This window comes from Psammomys obesus, unplaced genomic scaffold (assembly GCF_907164565.1).
Source record: "Psammomys obesus unplaced genomic scaffold, mPsaObe1.curated_primary_1811, whole genome shotgun sequence".
Classification (NCBI taxonomy): domain Eukaryota; kingdom Metazoa; phylum Chordata; class Mammalia; order Rodentia; family Muridae; genus Psammomys; species Psammomys obesus.
The window spans coordinates 23,103,705-23,118,555 of record NW_026596046.1 but is presented as its reverse complement, the minus strand read 5'-3'; the positions used below and the strand labels follow the sequence as shown (position 1 = coordinate 23,118,555).

General features: G+C 37.8%; 1 protein-coding gene across 1 annotated transcript in view; it reads left to right on the top strand.

The window, feature by feature from the left end:
- Positions 1 to 14,341, top strand: part of Tyr (tyrosinase) — an 86,563-nt gene extending 72,222 nt beyond the window's left edge. The window contains exons 4-5 of the mRNA XM_055623585.1: positions 11,077 to 11,258; positions 14,112 to 14,341. Of these exons, the coding sequence (XP_055479560.1) occupies positions 11,077 to 11,258; positions 14,112 to 14,341 (412 nt within the window). The remainder of the gene's footprint in view (positions 1 to 11,076; positions 11,259 to 14,111) is intronic.
- Positions 14,342 to 14,851: the final 510 nt, after the last annotated feature.

Below are 14,851 nucleotides of genomic sequence, written 5' to 3'. Positions count from 1 at the left end.
CCTATGGCTTCCAGGTGTGCTGTTAAGTTGCTTGTATGAGATGTCTCAAATTTCTTTATGAAGGAGCTAAGTGCTATAAACTTTCCTCTTAGTACTCCTTTCATTGTGTCCCATATGTTAGGGTAAGTTGTGCCTTCATTTTCATTGAATTCTAGGAAGTCTTTAATTTCTTTCTTTCTTTCTTCCGTGACCCAGCTGTTTTTGAGTAGAGTTGTTCAGTTTCCATGGGTGTGTAGGCTTTTTGCTATTTCGGTTATTGAGGTCTAGTTTTAGACCATGGTGATCTGATATGATACAAGGGATTATTTCAATCTTCTTGTATCTGTTGAGGCTTGCTTTGTGCCCGACTATATGGTCAATTTTGGAGAAAGTTCAATGAGGTGCTGAGAAGAAGGTATACTCTTTTGAGTTTGGGTGAAAAATTCTATAGACATCTTTAAGATCCATTTGATATAAGACCTCTAAAAGTGTCATTATTTCTCTATTTAGTTTCTGTCTTGATCATGTGTCCCTTGGTGAGAGTAGAGTATTGAAGTCTGTCAATAATAAGGTGTTGCAAATTATGTGTGATTTAAGCTTTAATAATGTTTCTTTTATAAATGCAGGTGTCCTTGTGTTTGGGGCCTAGATGTTTAGGATTGTGATGTCCTCCTGCTGGATTTTTCCTTTGAAGAGAATGAAGTGTTTCTTCTTATCTTTTTTTGATTAATTTTGGTTGAAAGACTATTTAATAGTTATTAGGGTGGCTACTCCAGCTTGCTTCTTGGGTCTGTTTGCTTGGAAAACCTTTTTACAGCCCCTTACTCTATCTTTGTTGCAGAGGTGTGTTTCTTAGATGCAGCAGAATGTTAGATCCTGTTTCTGCAACCATTCTGTTGGTCTGTGTCTTTTTATTGTTGAGTCCATTGATATTGATAGATACCAGTGACCAAGGATTGTTAGTTCTTTTATTGTGGAGCTGGTCATGATTGAGTGTTTGTACACTTGTTTTCTTTTGCTTTTTTGTTGTGAAGGTATCTTTATCCTGTGTTTTCTTGGGTGTAGTTGATCTCGTTGGGTTGCAGTTTTTCTTCTAGTATCTTTTGTAGGGCTGAGTTGCTGCATATATATTGTTTAAATTTAGTTATGTCATGGAATATGTTGTTTTCTTCCTCTATGTTAATTGAAAGTTTTGCTGGGTATAGTAGTCTGGGTTGGCATCTATGGTCTCTTAGTGTCTGCATGATATCTGCCCAGGCTCTTCTGGCTTTCATAGTCTCTGTTGAGAAGTCTGGTGTGATTCTGATAGGTCTACCTTTGTATGTTATTTGGCCTTTACTCCCTTGGTGCTTTTAATATTTTTTTTGTTCTGTTGATTTAGTGTTTTGATTATTATGTGGCAAGAGGAATTTCTTCTCTGGTCTAGTCTATTTGGTGTTCTGTAAGCCTCTTGTATATTTAAGTGCATCTTTTTCTTTAGGTTGGGGAATATGCTTCTATGATTTTCTCAAAAATGTTTTCTGGACCTTGGAACCTGGAATCTTCTTTTTTGCCTATTCCTATTATTCTTAGGTTTCTTCTTTTCTTGGTGTCTTTGATTTCTTGGATGTTTTGTGTCAGGAACTTTCCCATTTTTGTTTTCTTTGCGAGATGTATCAATTTCTGTAATTGTATCTTCAGCACCTGAGATTCTCTCTTCCATCTCCTGTATTCTGTTGTTGATGTTTACCTCTGTGGTTCCTGATCCCTTTTTAAGTTTTCCATCTCCAGGGTTTTCTTGGTTTGTGTTTTCTTTATTGATTCTAATTCTGTTTTCATGTCTTGAAAGATTTTATTCATTTACTTCACCTGTTTAATTGTGGATTCCTGTCCATGATAACCTCTATGTTTTTGTTCATTTCCTTGTTATGTGCCTCTAACAACTGCATAATAGATTAAGGTCATTTTCCTGTGTTTCAGCTGCATTAGAATATCCACTGATTTTGGGAGATTCTGTTGAAGCCATTTTATCCTGGGTTTTGTTGATTGTATTCTTATACTGGCCTCTAGCCATCTGGTTGTCTGTAGCCTTGACTGTTCCTGGAGCCCGTACTTTCGACAGGGTCCATCTGTCTCTGAAGTCTGCAGTAGACTATAGGAAGATGAGAGATGTCCAGGGGCTCAAGAATGGGTGCTGGAGTTTCAGATGGAGCTAAGAAAGAGAGGGCAGGCACTCTGCTGATTTTACTGTCTCTATGGCTCACTGTTTGTGACCCAGGTAGGCCAGGCAGCTGGAGCATAGGCAGACAGATGTCCAAGCCTAGAGCTGCTCCTGTGCTCCACAGGCTTACTTCAGATGGCAGACAATGGGAGTTGGGTCTGGAACCTAGCTCAGCTCCACTGTGTTCAGTGTCTTCTGGGCTGGCTGTTTTTGACCCAGGTGGGCCAGGCAGCTGGGGAACAGGCAGAATGGTCTCTGAGCCTAGAGTTGCTCCAGTGCCCCACAGGCCTCCTCGAGTTAGTATGTTGGTCCCTCGCCCAAATTACCTCTTCTGGATTTACTGTTTCTGCTTCCTCACTGTTTGTCATTGGCCACAGGTGGAAAAATCTCTGAGCCTAGATTTGCTCCAGTGTCCCAAAGATTTCCTAGAGATGGCTAACAATGGGACTTGGGTCCCATGCCTACCTCAGCTCCTCTGTGTTCACTGTCTGTGCTGGGCTCTCTGTTTCTGACCCAGGTGAGCCAGGCAGCTGGGGAGCAGGGAGAATGGAACATTCTCTCCCCCAAGTACTGGAAGATATCCTCTCAACAGGATGGTGAGAGTGAGCACCACTAGCGGCTGTGACCAGAAAGGTGTCCAAAGGAGGTCAGAGTAGGCTCCCAGCTTTAGCACCAGAAGCTGCTGGTACCCAGAAAATGTCCACAGGACTGTGAGAGTGGGCGCCTGGGTGTGGAGCCTCACCCTCAGTACTGAAAAGTATTCACTCCAAGCACAATGAAAGTGAGCATCCAAGGTCAGAGCTGTGAGCCACAGATACCAGGAAGGTATCCACAGATGCTGAACTTGGGCAGATGACCTAGGGTTGGAGGAGTGCCAAGTGGGAGCCCAGGAATTTTTCCCAGTATTAGCTGTGTGGCCTGAACATGGACCCTCACATTTCCCCATAGATTCTCCTTTCACTTGAGAAACACAGATGTCAGGTTTTGAGGTCCACAGTACAGCCTGTCAGTCACTCTGCTCTCACTGCTGAGCTACTGTTCAGATACCCTACCTGGTCCATGCCACCATTTTGGATCTCCCCTCCTTTGATTCTTAATAAAGAGTTTGCAAATCTGCTTGCATTTCTCATTTTCTCTTGTGAGCTTTCTACATTTCCAGTTAGAACTAAGCAAATTATTAATGTAGTTTTGAATTCCGTGTTTGATAATCCCAAAAGTATACATGGTCTTTGGGATTCTGATGATTACTTTGTCTCTTCAGACAAGTTTTTCTTAACTTTTGACATGCTTTAGTATCTGTTTTTATTTAATTGTAGTAGGTTAGGCAAATACAAATAGTGTGAGGTTCGTGTGCTTTTTTTAAGCATCCAAGAATCTTTGATTGATTTACTGTATTTATAGATGGCCAAGTTTCAGATTTCCCTAGTACCTTTGACTTTATTTTTTACTTTTTTCTTTTGTCTTTAGATTTCTCTGCTTTTCTCCCTGAAGGACCTATATATTATTTCTCAGTATATTGTAGTTCCTCTAAGTATAATCTATGAATTTGACACCGTCACTTCATTGATGTGATGATACAGTTTGAGAGCCAGAAAGTTGTGGAATATTCTGGAACTTTTCTAACTTTTAGTGCACAGTGTTATGGCTTACAAACCTGTTTTTCTAAACCCTTCTCACCATATCAATTCTCTATTCTCTTTCTTCAGCAGTGCAAAAACATTTCGTAGAAACTTACAATGTATGTTGTAATTTCCCTGGGAGTGCTATCCTGGAAGTTTGTCACTATCTCCCCAGCTTTGAATAAATCTCCAGATGTTCCTGAAATGTTTAAGTGCTTCAGCTATTCATGGATCCAGCTGCACTTGGTCCTAGGAGGCAGATTTTAACCATATTCTTTAGGATGTATGTATACCTATAGTTTCAGGGCTAGCAATTTGTCTTGAAACCTGGATTTTCTTATTATCTTGAGGGAAATTAATCATTTTCCACTTTGTCTTTTTATTATTGAATAGACAATAGCAACCAAAGATTTTACATTAGATTTGTAACCAAATATTTTATGTTAGGTTAATGTTTGAAACTTATCACTCCTTATATCTACGATCACTTTTTTCTGTTTCTACAATACCTATATCACTGTCTTTCAGACCTTCAGAAATCTATCCAGATTCAATTCAAAGGAGTTTTTTTTAATTAATTTTTATTTTGTATATTAATTACAGTTTATTCATTTTGTATCCCAGCTGTAGCCCCCACCCACCACCCCTCCCAATCCCACTCTCCCACTTTCATCTCCTTCTATGCCCCTCTCCAAGTCCACGGATAGGGGAGGTCCCCCTCTCCTTCCATCTTACCCTAGCTTACTAAGTCTCATTAGAACAGGCTGCATTGTCCTCTGCGGCCTGACAAAGCTGCTCCCCCATCAGGGGGAGAAAGCTAAAGAGCTAGCCATGGCTAGTTCAGAGAGAGTCCCTGTTCCCTTTCCTTTGATGAGATCCACCCAAACTGTCAGTGTGATTATCCAGTTTACTATTAGTATTTTAATGAAAGCCATTCTAGACACAGTTTGACGAAATTAGCTGAGGATGAGAACTGCCAGTGAAGATTTTAATCAAGACTAACGCCTTCATTTTCACAGGTTGATAAGGTAGTAAGCAAATTAATGGTTTCATCCATTAAATCAGGTGCTAAGGATTGATGCCCTTGTCCTATTTAGGCAAAAGTTTGTTTTTTATTTCTTGGTAGAAACAAGATTATGTATAAATTAAACTATAACAATAATTTTTCTCAATTGACATCAGGGACAAATTTTTCCTCCAGCCTCTGCCTAGTGACTCATTGCATTTTGGTCTGTTCCTAAATCAAAGGGTAGGAGGGGTTGGGAAGTGAGAAAATGTCAAATATTCTCCATATGGCTAAAATATATATTTACTAGTAGAAAGCATGTGGCTTTAAACAAATAAAATATCACATATATAAATTAGCAGTATAATACCCTTTGGATCAAGTATATATGGAATATTATATGTACACAAATCGAAAACCAAATTTAAAGCAATTGCAAGTGATTTTTTTTCATCTTTTGGATTATTTATATTTTCTAAATTGTATGTGATTAACATGTAAAAATTTTGTGAAGATAAAAGTAAAAGATAATAGTAAAAAATTATGAAACTGTAAACCTTACATAGAATTTGGTGTTTTTAAGAGAGTTCTTTTATTTATTTATTAATTTATTTATTTAGAAATCTGGAACCCAAAGAAAATTGATCTTTGTGTGTGTGTGTGTGTGTGTTTATGTGTATATGTGTGTATGTTGTGTATGTGTGTATGTGTCTGTGTATGTATGTGTCTGTGTGTGTTTGTGTGTGTTTGTGTGTGTGTATGTATGTGTGTGTATGTGTGTATGTGTGTGTGTATGTTTGTGTATGTATGTGTGTGTTTATTATTTTACTTTTGTTTGTTCTGGTGGAATATCTGCCTGGCACAACAAGATCCTTTTTTTATTAAATTTTTATTTTTTATATTAATTATTGTTTATTCACTTTGTATCCCAGCTGTAGCCCCTTCCCTCATTCCTTCCCCATAACACCCTCTCTCCCTCATCTTGTCCCATGCCCCTCTACAAAGTCCACTGATAGGGGAGGTTCTCCTCCCCTTCCCTCTGACCCTAGTCTATCAGGTATCATCAGGACTGGATGCAATGTCTTCCTCTGTGTTATGGCAAGGCTGGTCCTTGCTCAGGGGGAGGTGATTAAAGAGCCAACCCTGAGTTCATGTCAGAGACAGTTCCTTACTAGGAAACCCACTTGGACACTGAGCTGCCATGGGCTATATCTGAGCAGGGATTCTAGGTTATCTCCATGTATGGTCTTTGTTGGAGTATCAGTCTCAGAAAAGACCCCAGTGTCCAGATATTTTGGTTCTGTTACTCTCCTCATGGAGCTCCTATTCTCTCCAGGTCTTACTATCTCCCCCTCCTTTCATATGATTGCCTGCATTCTGCCCAGAGTTCGGTTATGAATCTCAACATCTGCTCTTATACCCTGCTGGGTAGAGTCTTTCAGAGGCCCTCTGTGGTAGGCTCCTGTACTGTTTTCGATTTTCTTCCTCTTCCAATGTCTGTCCCTTTGGCCTCTCTGAGTGAGAATTGATCTTCTTACCCTTCTTGATTAGCTTCTTTAGGTGTACAGATTTTAGTATGTTTATGCTATATTATATTCTAGTACCCACTTATAAGTGAGTATATACCATATGTGTCTTTCTGCTTCTGCGATACCTCACTCGGGATCCCACCATTTGCCTGCAAATTTCATAATTTCCTTGTTTCTAATTGCTGAGTATTATTCCACTGTGTCAATGTACCAAAATTTCTGTATCCATTCCTCATTTGAGGGACATCTGGGTTGTTTCCAGGTTCTAGCTATTATGACTAAAACTGCTCTGAACATGGTTGAGCAAATGTCCTTATTGTGTACTTGAGCATATTTTGGATATATGCCTAGGAGTGGTATAGCTGGATCTTGAGGAACCACTATTCCTAATTGTCTGAGAAGTGCCAGATCGACTTGCAAAGTGGTGGTACAAGTTTACATCCCCACCATCAATGGAAGAGAGTTTCCCTTTCTCCACTCCTCTCCTTTCTCCACATCCTTGTCACTTGAGTTTTTTTATCTTAAACATTATGATGAGTGTAAGGTGAAATCTCAGGGTTGTTTTGATTTGCCTCTTCCTGATGACTAAGGATGTGGAGCATTTCTTTAAGTGTTTCTCTGCCATTCTATATTCCTCTACAGCGAATTCTCTATTTAGCTCTGTACCCCATTTTTATACTTGATTTATTTCTTTTTAACTTCTTTAGTTTTATATATATAAATATATATATATATAAATATATATATATATGACAACTACAGGAAATCAAAGGGATACAAATCTAAAAGGAAGAAGTCAAAATATCACTATTCACAGATGATATGATGGTATACATAAGTGACTCCAAAAATTCAACCAGAGGACTTCTTCAGTTGATAAACACCTTCAGCAAAGTGGCTGGATACAAAATTAACACAAAAAATCAGTAGTCCTACTGTATACAAAAGACAAATGGGCTGAGAAAGAAATTGGGGGAAAAAAAAACCCTTTACAATACCCACTAATAACATAAAGAACCTTGGGTTTACTCTAACCAAACAAGTGAAAGATCTTTTTGACAAAACCCTTCAAGTCCCTGAAGAAAGAAATTGAAGAAGATAGCAAAACTTGGAAAGATCTCCCATGCTCATGGATCGGTAGGGTTATCACAGTGAAAATGGCCATCCTGCCAAAAGCAATCTACAGATTCAATGCAATTCCTATCAAAATACCAACACTATTCCTTATAGACCTTGAAAGAACAATTCTCAACTTCATATTGGAAAAACAAAACAAAACAAAACAGAATTGCCAAAACTATCTTGTACAACAACAGATTGTCTGGAGGTATCTCCATCCCTGTTCTCAAGGTGTACTACAGAGCAATAGTAATAAAACTTGCATGGTATTGGCATAGATACAGAATGGTGAATCAATGGAACCTAAAAGAAGACCCAGAAATAAACTTACACACCTATGGACACTTGGTTTTTAACAAAGAAGCCAAAACCATACAATGGAAAAAAGATAGCATCTTCAACAAATAGTGCTGCTCTAACTGGATGTCTACATGCAGAAAAATTAAAATAGATCCATATTTATCACCCTGCGCAAAACTAAAGTCCAAGTGGTTCAAAGATGTCAACATAAAAGTAGACACACTAAATCGGTTGGGAAAAAAAAGTGGGGAAGAGCCTAGAACTCATTGGTACAGGAGACAACTTCCTGAACAGAACACCAACAGCAAAGGCTCTAAGATCAACAATCAATAAATGGGACCTCAAGAAACTGAAAAGCTTCTGTAAAGCAAAACACACTGTTGTCAGAACAAAACGACAACCTACAGACTGAGAAAGAATCTTCACCAACCCTGTATTTGACAGAGGGCTAATATCCAGAAAATCTATCTTTTGAAGCCTTCTCTTTTCCAATTCTGCCTATCTAAAGGATAGCAATCATTACAGACCTTGCTCGAAAAATATGACCTTCATATTTCTTTCACACCACATTTCATTTCCCTTAACAGTTGTAAAGTTCTCCTAGTGTGTTGATAATAATTAAGAAGAAGGCTGGCAGTGTATCATAGCAGATGCTGAGACTCATAACCAAACTTTAGGCAGAGTGCAGGAAATCTTATGAAAGAAGGGGGATATAATAAGATCTGGAGGGGACAGGAGCTCCCCAAGGAGAGCAACAGAACCAAAAAATCTGGACACAGGGGTCTTTTCTGAGACTGAGACTCCAACCAAGGACCATTCATGGATATAATCTAGAACCCCTGCTCAGATGTAGCCCATGGCAGCTCAGTCTCTAAGTAGATTCCCTAGTAAGCAGGGAACAGGGACTGTCTCTGACATGACCTCAGGGCTGGCTCTTTTTTTTTTTTAATTTTATTTTTATTTTTAGTTACAATTTGTTAACTCTGTGTCCCAGCTGTATCCAGCTCCCTCATTCCCTCCCCCTCCCCAACTCCCTCCCTGGTCTCCCCCCTGCCCTTTCCAAGTCCACTGATAGGGGAGGACCTCTTCCCCTTTCATTTGACCCTGTTTTATCAGGTGTCTTCAAGGCTGGCTGCAAAGTCCTCCTCTGTGGCCTAACAGGACTGCTCCTCCCCTTGGGGGGGGGGGGAAGGACAAAGAGCCTGCCCTTAAGATCCTGTTAGAAATAGTCCTTGTTCCCCTTGCTTTGGAAAACTACTTGGATACTGAGCTACCACCGGCCACATCCCAGCAGAAGTTCTATGTTATATCCATAGATGGTCCTTGGTTGAGTGTCAGTCTCAGAAAAGGCCCTGTGCCCGGATATATTTGGTCCTTGTAGAGCTCCTATCCTTTCCATATCATACTAACTCCCCTTCTTTCATATGGCTGGCTCTTTGATCACCTCCCCTGAGGGCGGAGCAGCCTTACCAGGCCACAGAGGAGACAATGCAACCAGTGCTGATGAGAAAGATAAGCTAGGTTTAGATGGAAGGGGTGGAGGACTTCCCCTATGAGTAGACTTGGAGAGGGATATGGGAGGAGATCAGGGAGGAAGAGTGTGATGGGGAGGGAATGGATACAAAATGAATAAACTGTAATTAATATATGAAAAATAAAAATTTAATTAAAAAAAAAGAAGACTGGCAAAAGGGAACACTGTGAAAATCTACCATTTGACAGTCACCCCTGTGTCTTGTGCTGTTTTAATCTGCATTGTATTTTTATGCCATAAAATTTTTTTTTTTACATTTTGAAGATGAAAAAAGTTGAGCTACAGTAAATGCTTGACATATATTTAATAATAAACCAAAATTAAAAAAAACAACTAGTATTCATGAGCCAGATTTTTATGTTTACCAATGACTTTCTGATTTTCTAACGCACACGTAAAATCCAGTATTGACAAGACTAGTGATTGAAATTAGGATCTCAAGTGAACAAAATTGGGTTCACCATATGAAAAAAATTATTGTGGCTATTTTATTTGGCTTTCTTGTTCTGTTTGCTGAATTTTAAAGTATACGAGGTTTTTTTTTTTTTTTTTTTGGTAATTTGTTCAAGATTATCATTCTCCTTTTATATAATTTGCCCTCTAGTATCTATTGACTTTTAATTTACTAACTTAAAATTAGGAATAGCTTATTTATTTGGCACCTTGATAAAAAAAAATATAACATTGGATTTTGGCTCTGTTGGATTGTAAGGATAAGATGACCACATCTCCAGGATTTTTTTTCAACAGTGATTAAAACCTGAAGCTAGCACTCAGGGAAAGTTCCTGTCCTCCTCCAGTTCTCTTGTTCTTCCCCTGTAAAGCAGTTTTCTAACACAAATTGATTTTCCTTGTCATGCTTTTAAGAACTCCTTATAAATTCTTTTACTGCTTGATTTTCTAATTTATTTTTACTAAATATTCTGATTAATTTAATTTTTAGCATCATTACCAGCTTTTAATTGTGCCTAGCAGAAGCTAAAATTGTATTCTTCTAATGAAAAAAGTTTGCCAAAAGGATTTTAGCTAGCTCACAAAACTATTGTGAAATAAACTCATTGTCAGACGATAAGAGGGGCGAAATCCACAAACTCCTGAGCAACCACGTTAGAGAATAAAATAGCGCACAATAGACTCCTTTCATGGTACAACTAGCTTTGCTGCTCGTTCAAATTTGGTGCTATACAAAGATTGGATTTGCTCAATACTAAGGTGGATTTCCATTGTCCTTGCTCCTTTGTGTTATTATTTCCTATTCCTAGGATGGTATTATCTCATTGTCTGCATAGTGGTGATACAGTTACATAAGAGCTTTAGGGGAAGCTGGAAACAGGCTATTTCATCCTGTATCATTAAAGGTAGGCTCTGCGTCAAAAAACATGGCCTTTCCCAAGCATAAGACAAAGGTTGGAATAGCTAAGACCCACCACAAACAAAATCTCGATATGATCTAGTGCTTGGCCAATTTAGTTTTCTGTCTATTTCTTTTGAATTTCCTTGTAAAACCTTATATTTAGTTTATGACTATGACTAAATCTTACTCACCCCAAAGTTGTATTCTGAGGCTGGTTATAAATATTTAATTATTTTCATGAGGAAAAACTTAAACTTATCTTCACATCTATTTCTGATAGTGACCCTCCTCAGGACATGAACTGGTAATGTGCTAGAGTTTGAAGATAGTGAGCATTTGTTCAAGTCTTGTGATATGAATAATCGTCTTCTTAGAATTTAAGATTTTGATCTCACAATTAAAATGTTCTTGAGTCTGAATAACCCTTCCTCTGTAGTATTTTTGAACAATGGCTCAGAAGACACCGCCCTCTTCTAGAAGCTTACCCAGAAGCCAATGCACCCATTGGCCATAACAGGGACTCCTACATGGTTCCTTTTATACCGCTGTATAGAAATGGTGATTTCTTCATTTCATCCAAGAATCTGGGATATGACTACAGCTACCTACAAGAATCAGGTAAGCCTCCCTTGCCTTCAGATGAACTGTGGAATCTAATGTGGCCAACCTCTTTGTGTTAGTAAAATACATTCTTTGTACATACAAGTTGTTTTTCCCAAAACTCCTTAAGAATACATCTTATACCAATTTATATATAATCATGCAAATTATGTTCCAAGGATCTATTCCATTTTCTGTAGGGCATATTGTACAGGTATATTATTGAAGAATATATGTTGGATTCTATCAGTTAACTGTTTTATGACCTAGGGATATCGTTTCACTTCTCAGAATCACATTTCGTTCATGTTATATATTTGGATTAGAGTAACTAATGAATTATTTTGAACCATGTTAAAGAATTCAGTGCATGCACTATGATGGAGGGAAACTGTTTGTGATTTACCTCTATGAGATATTATTACCAATACAATAATGGAAACTTTCAATATCAGCTAATACTGGGTGTCACAATACTTCTTTAATGCTAATTATTACACCATTGGTTAAAAGCTCAGTGTAAAACCTTAGGACTGGAATTAGCTCTGGGCTTTGGTTTTCCTATGTAAAATTACATTAATGTTTTCCTGCCAAAAAGGAACAGGTAATAATGAAAGCCTATTCCATGCAGAAACAGTACAGTATTCTAGTCTATCTGGTTTTTTGCAATGACAAATGACTGAGAAAGACAACTTAAAGAAATAAATTTTCTCACGGTTTCAGACCATGATTGACAGGTTACATTGGCTTGTGCCCAAAACAAGATAGAAATATCGTGATGTCAGGAGTATGGAGTAGGGTGCAAAGAAGGAGTCACAACCACGATGTATCCTCCAAAGACAAGCTTCCGCTGACTTACTTCCTCTATTCAGGCCTCACCTCCTACTTTTAAGCACCTCCTAATTATGCCATCATGTTTGAAATCCATCGGTTGATTAATCAACTGATGGAATCAGAATCCTCATGATACAAGCACTACCAAAATCTACCACCTGTTAGCTAAGTCCTTTAAGCATCAGTCTTTGGGGGTGAGGGGCTGAGTGAACCTTTTATATTTAAACTATAAATATACGTATTATTTTATTTACTATTCACTAGCTAATTATTGTCTTCCATAAAAAGATGAGAATATTAGTCTTGTAGAATTAAAGTAACTTAAATGTTAAATAGCAATGTACAGAGAAAGCAGATTCTGACTCTATGATTAACATTTAAGCTTTCACTGTTGTATATTAAGACTAGAAGAATACAAAGTAAAACAAAAAATGGTTTATGGATAAGAAATATTCAAGAAGCACTATTATTTTGATGCATTTTGAATAGTTAATGAAATATGGATAAGGTCACAGGTAAGAAAAAAGTGGACAAATGTGTGAATTATGATCAACTTTAGTTCCACTGAAATGACTAACATAATTTGGATCTCAGTATGCACCAATTCCACCATGACAATTTCCAACAGACTGTTCAAGGAAGTACAAAGATTCAACCACAAAATTTTACAGGGGTAAATTTGTAGGGTAGCAGTGATTTGTGCATAGTCCAGCTTTGACAATGTTTGAAGTATTTGTACGTACATAATGGAAAAATTAAAAAAAAAAGGCAGAAAATGTACTACCCTGAAAAAATAAGACAAAAAGCTAAAAAAAAAAAAAAAAAAAAAAAACCTACTGTACTAATGGAATATTTACTTCTTCTCTTGAGTGATATGAAAAAAGAAAATGGCACTGATAAGAATGAGATAAATACAAACTGTGTGCTTTTTATGACTGGAGGGTTGTCTAGTTGTGCTACATGAATTAGTTTATTCGTCATTTAAGTTTGAAAACAAAACACAGAAACTGGCAAGTAAGTTTTATACTGAGTGAAAAAAAAAGTATATTATAGAATTTCTCTGAAGCTTTTTGACCAGTGAAACAAATACATTGTTATACAACTCACTAATATATTTAACAATTATAAAAGAAATGCCAGACACAAGGGAAAATCCATGGTTCTGTTGTGATAGAATAACAAGATATGAAACACCATGATAAATATTTCTCAATAGGCCTGAAGCTCAAAATCACCCGGCCTTTAGATTTACATGAGAAAGCCAACAGTGTGATTCGAGAGGTAGAAAATTATTTATGTGTGGCAAGAGTCACAATTCTTTTACCCCCACCCCAGTTTCTTATGACGTTTGAAGTAATTATCGATGATATAGGAGATTTCTTAGTTTGAAATTATTGCAAAAATAATCTTGGCTGAAACTATTGCTTTAATACTAAAAGTTCTGGGTAATGGCGAGATGTCTCAACATTTAAGAGAAGCTGCTCTTCTTACAGAGGACAGAATTTCAAATCCTAACAACAACATGGGAACGCATAGCTAACTACTTGTAGGTTCAGCTCAAGGGGCCCAACACTCTCTTCTGGCCTAGGTGGCACCGGCATGCCCATGCTCACACACTTGTCCACACAAACACAGACACACGTGTGCACACACATTCACACACAATAATTGAAAGCTTAGATTACTGAAAAAGCAGAGATTGTGCAAATGTCTAGCAGTCTTGCAAGTTCTCTGAGACTTGCAGTATTGTCAGTGTTTCTCAAAAAATAATTCAAGTTATTAAACGGGTCATCTACAGTTAATAAATAATCAGGACTGTTACAAATCACCAAAAAAGAGTTGCAGCTGTTGCAGAAGACCCCAACAGCACAGAATTGTTTTTCCTTCTTCTTAAGGAAGAAACTTAGCCTGAGAAGGATTAGTTTAACTTCTTCCAAGCTCTTCTAGTTAGTAATCCAAAGAACTGCCATTTTAAGCTCACTCCGAAGTAGCAGTAGCCAAAATGCTGCTAGTGGTCATGATCTCTTTCCATTTCAGATGCAGGCTTTTACAGAAACTATATTGAGCCCTACTTGGACGAAGCTAGTCAGATCTGGCCATGGCTCCTTGGAGCCGCACTGGTGGGAGCTGCTGTTGCTGCAGCCCTGGCCAGGCTCGGCAGCTGCCTGTGCCCTCAGAAAAGGAAGCAGCAGCCCCAGGAAGAAAGGCAGCCACTGCTAATGGACAAAGATGACTACCACAGCTTGCTGTATCAGAGCCATCTATGAGCTGCCATAGAAACAGAATGGGACCGAAAGGTCTGACCTTACTCTTCCTATGTTGATGAAGATCATTTGTACAATTTTAATCTAATCAAAACATAGACCATAGCTGTTTATCTTACTGTTTTTACTCATACCCATGATTTACCCTACTGTCCTTGGAAGCCCTATTTTCCAAGGAAAGACTGGTATTTACTAAAACAAAACAAAAATTAAAAAAAAAAAGCAACTACAACTACAAAAAAAAAATCCCTCTTATTTTTATCTGAATAAAATTCCTCTTACAATTAATTTGGTTGGTTTTGATTAATGCCTCTTGACTATTTAAAATAAAATTGTAATGAAACTATGTCTATGATTTTGAGAAACATATTTGTTTTCCCCTTAGTACATTTTAAATTTAAAGAAAATAAAAATTTGCTCTCTTTCCTTCTCTCCAGGTTATTTCCCTTTCTCTCTGTCTCTCGTGTGTGTGTGTGTGTGTGTGTGTGTGTGTGTGTGTGTGTGTGTGTGTGT